Genomic DNA, 8,822 nt, shown 5'->3' with positions numbered 1-8,822 from the left:
AAATTTTATGAATTTTATTCGAGTTCGAAAAATTTTCTGATCCATCGTCAAGATTGGATGCAAATGAGAGTATAAGCATTTGGCTTTTTCAGAATTGCAGTGCAAGATAACTTTAGAAGCTACAAAATGAAAAGATTGGTAAATGAACATTAAGCCAAACCTTAAATGGACACCTACATCAGCAGAAAGGAATACAGAACTATTGCTAAAAGTGCTACGTTCATAGATAAGCCCGTTATGAAATCTCACATAACACCTTGATTATTGAACAAGGATAATAATTCTCTCAGAAATAACTTCAAACAATGACCATCATCTCTTTAAGATTGAAGAGCAACCGGCATTCTAATAGTTAGTAGACATGCAATGCCCTCACGTGTTAATTTATTGCTCGGTCCACCTATAATTATAACGATCCTGTGTACAGACCAGGGATTCAGTATACTAATATCCTGACGCTGCATGCAAATACCATACCATACCAATTACAAGATATAGCCATATAGGTGTGACATCCCATAGAATTGGGTTAATAAAGAGACTAAACGAGTAAAAATAGGGTATTTCCTAGCATAAAGTAGGTGCCAAAATCATTCCCTTGCCATCATCAGGAAGCAGTGAAGCACCATCAGATACGAATGCGGGGCAATAAGCAAATTAGGTAAACAATCAACATTGCCACCTCAGTCAACCAAGCCCTTAGGTGCAGTATACAACGCAAAGATCTGATTCCAGCCCTCGTATCATGAGCTGCTGTCTATACTACTTTACCATGTTGGTCCAAGGTTGGCCTGCAAAGATAAAGACTGCATTATAAAAACGATACCAATAAATGCAGCTACATGAGATTAAATTAAAAATTCGATGTTGTCACATATCTGAAAAACCTGTAGAGCAGGTAAAGCTCCGATGGACAAATTCTAACATTTAGAAATGAGAATTTGAATCCCATTGCATTACCCCGTTTACTGGATTCACTTTCACCACACAAGTACATAGTGCGTGATTGAAGTAAACCTCCAAAGAGATGCTTCCCTTACTAATTCTTACATATAAATGCTAAGATCTGAAGAACGGCAATATGAACATTTAAGCATCATCTATTACAATGGGTGACTGTAATAACAGTTGACAATGTCAGCTATTTGCACTGTCATAAAGCATGTTCTCATGGCACTATTGCTATATTATCATATCTTCCACAAAAATACACATACATTAATTCAGAGCTAGGGTTAAAGTTTTAGTTTCTTCCATGTTGCTGAGAGGTCAGGGATCAACAAAGTAATTGTACCTACTCACATAAGTCAAACCTGCAAAGTTTTCAACTCTAGTGGTAGGACATTTTCAGGTCGGAGAGGGGGAGGGGGAGGGTGAAGGGATCAGCCGTTCATCACATAAGAAAACACGCAAGGCAAAGATATCAGTCATTTCATGTAGAAACAAAAAGTACAGCAACAGACAACTTGTTATATAAAGAGATGATGTTAACACTACACAAGCAAAGAAATATGAAGAGAAGACTTAGCCTGATAGGCAGTCAAGGTTGTTGCTGAGATATAATCAGCAAAGGGTCTCAACTTTGATCAATGCAGCAATCACAAAGGCATCTACTTTTGTTTAAGAAGAAGTTTTAACTATTATTTGTAGCAATATTATTGATGCAAATCAACATAAGAGTAAATTCTCATACCACCAAATTACAGGCATTGCCTTCTAGAGAGATTTCCTAAACATCTGCAACTAAAAAGACAATAATTTCTATTCAGTCTTTCACATTTCTGCTATCGTTCTTTCACGAGTAGGAGTATTGAAGGTCAACAAACAAGCAATACTCAAACAGATTTAACAATGATCCACAGATCCACATATGAGAATCTCGTCATACAAGCACTTCAGAACTCTTATTCTTAATAACAAACTATTAAAACAAATTCTAACTGTTTTGAAAACCACATTACACACACCAAAGAATAGGCTGACACTTTCAAAAATAAATGATGAGTATCCAATTACCCATTCAAGAAGTAACAACTTTCTATTGAATTGAACCAACTAATCTGGAAAACATAGCTGCATAAGACATCATCAGGAAAATATATAAAAAAGAAAAATGAAATAGAACATGTCTAAAAAATTCCGAGTTTCTGACAAAGTAACATTTGGAAAACCTGTAAGCTGATTGCTAATATGTCAAAACAATTTTAGCAATAAAGTACACTAAGTCTATGTTAAGCAAGACCACCTATTCAAAATTACCTCCCGCTCATTCATCAGTCATGCTACTACACCTGTGCTGCATCAGGGCTACCACACAATAGCAATACTGACCATGGATTCAAGGATGACATAAAATTGACGCATGCAGTCATCATAAGCTCTCTCAAACTCTTAATAAAATATACAAGACTTGAAGCAACAAACACACTTTTTAGCTATTATGTAAGCACTAACTGCCACTAATAAGCTTTCAACATTGATTACATGCCACAGCAATACAGCTTTGCAGTAGCGACTCACCAATTGAGAAATGCTGTCAGCAAAAAGTATAAGTTCTTAATTAATTTTCCAGTAAAGAAACATGCAACCAATAATGAAAAGGCAATCAGCATACAAAACACACAATGCAACTATTTAATACACAGCTCTTACAAGCATTTCCATGTGGTGAGATATAGTCTTGATGCTACGTCACAGAATCGAGATATAAAAATACATCATAGAAGCAATATAAGAAAAAAAAAAAAAAAAAAAAAGCAAAATACTTAACTAAAATTCACAAGAATTCATTCACAGAAATAATGGTCCGCTTACTAAAGCATTAATGTGAGAAGAAGCATAATATACTTCAAAATACACATATCTATCTAACTTCTAGTGTTTCTTTCTCATTAATTATTCTTAATGTGATAAGTCTTGTAGAGAAACAATAGGATATACTATTACATGTTCTTAACTCTTAAGGAGGTCGGGGAACTAGCTGTAGCCATACACATCACTTTCAGGTTACAATTAAATTTTCTAGAATTAAGTAACGTCATTATGACTCCAAAGACCCAATGATATTAACAGAATACATCATTTAATCTTTATACAATATATATACAAGTGCCCACTTAATTAATTATGAAATAAGCACACAGTATTCAGCACCAAAGAATTAGCAAAGGAAATTTCCCTCCTGATAAAAACTTTAAACACAACAACCTTCACAGTTCACATGGGTGATTGTCATGTGTTACACATTCTTATTCAAACCCAAAAAGAATTACAAAAACAAGCAGCAATTACAAGGAAAAAAGAAAAAAAAAATAAAGAGTAATAAACCTCATTTTAACCTTATGCCGCTCCAAAACTCTGGAGCTTTTCACAATGTGGAGTTGGCAGATTACGACTCCACTGACGGCGTTGCAGTTCAATGTGGCAATAGCGTCCCAGCAAGTTCTTGTAGTCCTGTATAACATTTTCCTCAATATTTTCTCTAGCAGCACTTCCTAAAGGATAGCTTCGATCAAAGTCTGGTGACTTCACAAAGAATTCAACTCCATATTTCTCAGTCACTCTAGGAAATTGATAAGAATAGTTTCTTTGGAGAGAGTATTCAGGCTCTGAGAATGGCAGATATGCAAGCAACAAGATCAACAAGAATGGCACCAATTGTAAGAACACCATGAGATTAGGCCCTCCACCATTACCCTCTGCCCTTTGCGGAGTGCCCATTCCCCTAGTCCTATAGACATGAGATGTATGGAACATGTTTGTCTGACCAAAAAAGGCCCTAAATATTTCATCAGGGTCAAACTCATCATCAAAAAAGTCATTATTAGTCCTTCGTCTACGCCTTCGAACATTATGCTGTTCATTATACTCAAAATCATCAACCAAACCAGTCTGATCATACTGCCTCCTCGAATCCTCCTCACTTAAGCACTTAAAAGCCTTGCAAACCTTCTTAAACGCCTCCTCTGCACCTGGAGCTTTATTCTTATCAGGGTGAACCTTCAAAGACAATTTCCTATAAGCCTTTCTAATCTCCTCTACAGAACATGTTTTCTCTACCCCAAGTACCGCGTAATAATCCATATTCTTGGTAACCTGCTTAATCAATTTCACATGTTCTTCCGTATAATTCCGCTCCCCATTAGATACCTCACCAGATTTAGGTCCCGATGAAACCCCGGTTTCACTCTTGTCAACATGACTACCATTCTCAGAAGGGCCAGAAGCGGAGGAATCCATCTTTTCACACACCGCAATCAAATCATCAAGAGACAAAGCGCTATTAAGCCGCTGCGCAATTCTAATGAATTTAAGAGCACGATCCTTGTTACCAGATGCAATCGCTTCTTTAGCAATACCAATACACTTTAAAGCCTCATCCTTGTTACCATCCATGACTTCCACCACTACTAATACCAACCTAACTCAATCAATCAATCAAACAAAACCCTAGAATTAAAAATTCAGAACCCTGAAAAAACCCAATCAAAAATTCGAAATTGGGTTCAACAGGGTAAATTCTACAGCTGCGATCGACAGATTAAAAAGCAGATCTATGTATCAATTCCGATCAAGTTGACCTAAAATTTGCAAAAAAATCGAAATGAAATTAGGGGTTTGAAGTTGATAATCAAGTAATCATACAAAACTTAAATAATTTGGAATAATCGGAAAATTAAGTGTGATTAATCAGAAATTTAAAGCTGCAGATCCAATCAGAAATAGAAATTAGAGAGCAAATTGAGTTACCTTATAAACGAGGCCATGAAATCGAACTCAGATGTGTGTAGGTGTTGGTAAGAGGAGAGAGAGTCTGGAAGACGGGAGATGGAGGAATAGTATAAAATGCGAGCACAAGAATACAAGATTATAAGCCTCGCAAGGAAGCCAAATATCTATGTTTTTTTTTTTTGGAAAAATTGCGGAAAATAATACATTTATTAAGCAGTTCTTTTTTAATAGTATAACCTTTTGATTTTAAACAAGAAAAAAAACTTATAACTTCACCTTTGACATATGTCGTTATGTAATTTGTCTAAACATTAAATTTTAATTTATATTTTTAAAAAAATTTATTTACAAAAAAAAATAAAATAAAACCCCCTGCCGCTCAGCTAGTCAGCTCCATGTCCAGCCCCCTCCCCCGCTAGCCGCCGGTGACAAGCCCACCTCCCCCACCCCGACCCTACTCTCCTCCACGATCACATTCTCTTCTTCATTATCATGCTTGCGCCCCGACATCACCATCAATCACAAATCTTAATAAATCAATCACATTTTAATTTATGTAAAACGTTAATCGTGGTTTTAACACTTGGCATGATCCATTGTTATGCAGGCGACTCCATCGATTTATATTTGTTATAATGCTACAAGGCATAGCAAACTCTTGGTGAGTTTAGGTTACAGTTATCGTATTATGGTGAAGATTTGATTTGATTAGGAATATTAATTGGCACAAGACAGAGTTTTTGGTAATTTGTCATTTGTTATCAAATGTCGTTAATATAGTTATACTTTGTACGCTAAATATGCACGGCCGTGTAACTTGATGTGGGTAAGTAATATGTTTCCGATAATTATTATTTATCATGGTATCATAGTGTCGTTTGCATAAAAAAAAACATTAACAGTATACATGGTCGGAGACAAACCGCCACCACCACAACCACCGTAACAGAATGATACCTAGGATCGGAGATGATGTATTTTATTTTTTTCAATTTACTTTTTACGTAAAAGGGCCCTTTTAATATATGTCTTGCATAATTTTTACAGCCAATGGAGAAATGGTTTGGTGATCTCACCAAAGACGTGACCGAACATAAGTTGTATCAGGGAAAGATTGGTGAAAAAAGTTGGGACATCCGTATATCCAAAAGGAGGGGATTGTACACTATCAGCAAAGGGTGGAAAGAATTCGTCCAAGACAATGAGTTAGTTGATTGAGACGCAACCAAGCTGTACTATTGCTTCTATGGAGAGATGCGAATCAAGGTTAAAAGGAGTCAGTTTGTACTCCATCCTCTCGAAAACTATGCACCCGAGACTTTTGATCTTGCCATAGGATCTGGTCACGGAAGAAATCATCTCTTGCGAGTTCATCTGCGACAGTTACAAGCACAAGAGAAGGAGTCGAACGGTTCATTAGGGATAAAGGACTAAAGCGGGCTTTTGCGATGATGTGGAATAAATCATACACTACCAAAGGCATTATTGTAAGCTTATATTTTTTTAACGTATTTTTTATATTTTAATAGAGTCTAATTGAATTGATTATATAATAATGTGAATGTTGCAAGTTCATAATTTAAATTTAAACTCTTGTAGAATATCCCGTTGCACTTTGCCAAGAAATACCTCAACCATAGTGACTTCAACGGAGGAGTGGCTTATGTCAGCTAGTCGAACGAGGATGCAAACCTTGAAGGGGAGGTTAAGTTGAAGGCGGAATATACAAGAGATAAGTTGACCCGATGTGTTATTCCTAATGATGCCATAAGAGACTACATTTAAAGGCATGACATTGTTGTGGGCCAGGGAATGGCCATTATGTTCAAGCGCAGTGAAGATGTTTTGACCTTCTATGCGTGGCTTGTGTAATTTGTCTTCAAATTTGTGAAAGTAATCTATTTTTCAACATATATAATGCGTAAATTTGTTTAGTTATAGTAATTCAATTAGTGTTATATACTCCTGGATTATACTCATGGGTTATGTACTCTATACCAATTATGTTTGAGTTATTTTGTCTAAACAGTAAGTTATTTGTTTAAATCTTGAGTTATTTTGCTAAAATTGTTTGTTATTTTCTTATTTACTTTAACATGTATAAAAAAAACAAGTAAAAATGAAATAACATGTACTTATTGAAAATTTAAAATATATAAAATTTGAAATAATAATAAGTTTATATTAATATAATATGAATTTTATAGAATTGGAGTACATTAAAAGAATCGATTTTGAATATTATCAAATTATAATATACAATTATAAAATAATATGTATTTATTTCAAAATAACATATATAAATTTAAATAATAAACAATTAATATTAAATCAACAAAAATTTTAAAAACCTAAAGCTCGATTGTCGTATTTTGATACTAGTTGTTGAACATTTAGATATTGAAACATAGTTTATTCCATATATAGTTTTATGAAATCTTAGTTAAACATTGAGATATTAAAACACAGTTAAGTATTAGAAATCAAATTTTTTTATATGTATATGTGTTTTGTGAATAATCACCTTATTAAAATTAAAGTGAGTTGAGAATATTTTAAAAGATAAGTACTTCTTTGTACGAATCTTTAATTATATGCGATTATCAAAAATATTAAATCATATCTATATCAAATGATATCTTTGATTATTTGTGCATATTAAAGATATCAAATGATATCCATATTGATAAATACCCCATTAATATAGTGGGGACACAACAGAGCTATATTAGGTATAGAACAAGAGCATGCAAAAATGGGTATAGCCGTTTAGGATAGGCATGCCTATTGCCTGTAAGACTATATATGGTAGTATATTCACAAACATGACAAGTCATGCAAATTAGCTTTATTTCTATTTTGGGTGCCTTGAAAGGGTGGGAGTAGTAGATTATAGTTTGCCGATTTTCAATGCTTTGCTATTTTCAATGATTTGCTATTTTTAATGCTTCAACTTTGATTCTCTTTGTTAGATATAATCAAAGACACCATTACCTAGAAGGCCAGAACAAATAATGACACTAGATAGTCTTAATTTGGTACTACCCATATCCTGTAGACTTTTATTATTCTGAACATGGGAACAATTGGGTATATAAGAAAGTATAGACCCTTTAGAGTCCAACAGTAGATAAAAGAAGAAAAACAGACATTGAAACTTTGACAAAAATCGTAACGTATTGGGTTGACTAACATACGGAAGTGGAGCATTTGCAAGTTTCTAGGTGTAGACACCTACTTTTGGCCTCTTGCCCCAAAAGGATCGGAAGTGCGATGATGTTACAAAAATCTGTTCTTCATGTTAGATCAAAATTGAAATGTTTTTGGACTATGAAAAGAATTATGAAGTAATTTGAAACCCATATTTGAGAACAAGTTATCTTAGAGCCTTGTCCGATTACTAATTAGGCCTAAAACATGTTCATACATGTTTAAACTTGATTAATAACGGACTCAAATGCGTCAAATGCAATGATTGGATCCAATGGAACCTACATTGTTAAAAATCGAGTCAAACAAATAAACCAACCATCAAATTCCCATAAAAGGCCTATACAGATGGATATCCCTTTCAAAGAGCTTTCCAGCGGTATATTATAATCCCAATTCTGAGCCAAAACGAAGAAGTTATGATCAAAACACTAAATCGGGCCTAAAACCGACACCCTTGCACTCCAACGGACAAAACTTTTGATCCATAACATATTTTAACCTAATTCTAATGGAATTGGAAAGTATACATTCAGAGATTTCCAATGATATCTCACACGCCTTAATCCGACTTCGCAATCAAAAGTTATGGAAGTTTTAAAAACGCGTTTTCGTATAAGGCAAATTGCAAACCAGCGCAACTCAATTAGTTGCGTGCGCGACTCATTGAGATGCGCGTGGCACCCCAGCGCGACTCTGAGAGTTGTGCGCGCCACCTGACAACGCAACTCTAAAACCCTAAACCTAGATCCCTACGCCTATAAATAGGGGTCTTCGTTCAGCTTTACGGGGACCGGAAAAATCAAAATTAAAACCCTATTATTCTCAAAACCCTAATCTCTCTACTTCTCTTACTATCATACTACTTTTCCCTCTTTTTT

At 34.8% G+C, this 8,822-nt stretch overlaps 1 protein-coding gene across 2 annotated transcripts; it reads right to left on the bottom strand.

Moving 5' to 3' along the window:
* Positions 1–202: 202 nt before the first annotated feature.
* On the bottom strand, positions 203–4,926 carry LOC110694863 (chaperone protein dnaJ 49-like). 2 transcript variants are annotated; one of them, XM_021872025.1, is made up of 3 exons: positions 4,750–4,926; positions 3,328–4,580; positions 203–791 (listed from the first exon to the last, which is right to left on the bottom strand). In XM_021872025.1, the coding sequence occupies exon 2, from the start codon at positions 4,393–4,395 to the stop codon at positions 3,340–3,342; it is 1,056 nt and encodes a 351-aa protein (XP_021727717.1). In that variant the 5' UTR covers positions 4,396–4,580; positions 4,750–4,926; the 3' UTR covers positions 203–791; positions 3,328–3,339. The 2 variants fall into 2 exon arrangements, with proteins under 2 accessions (XP_021727717.1, XP_021727718.1); XM_021872026.1 differs by having other exon boundaries at positions 3,339–4,580.
* Positions 4,927–8,822: the final 3,896 nt, after the last annotated feature.

The sequence above is a fragment of the Chenopodium quinoa genome, unplaced genomic scaffold (genome assembly GCF_001683475.1).
Source record: "Chenopodium quinoa cultivar QQ74 unplaced genomic scaffold, ASM168347v1, whole genome shotgun sequence".
NCBI lineage: Eukaryota > Viridiplantae > Streptophyta > Magnoliopsida > Caryophyllales > Amaranthaceae > Chenopodium > Chenopodium quinoa.
Note: the sequence above shows the minus strand (reverse complement) of the source record. Positions and strands in the feature narration are given on the sequence as shown.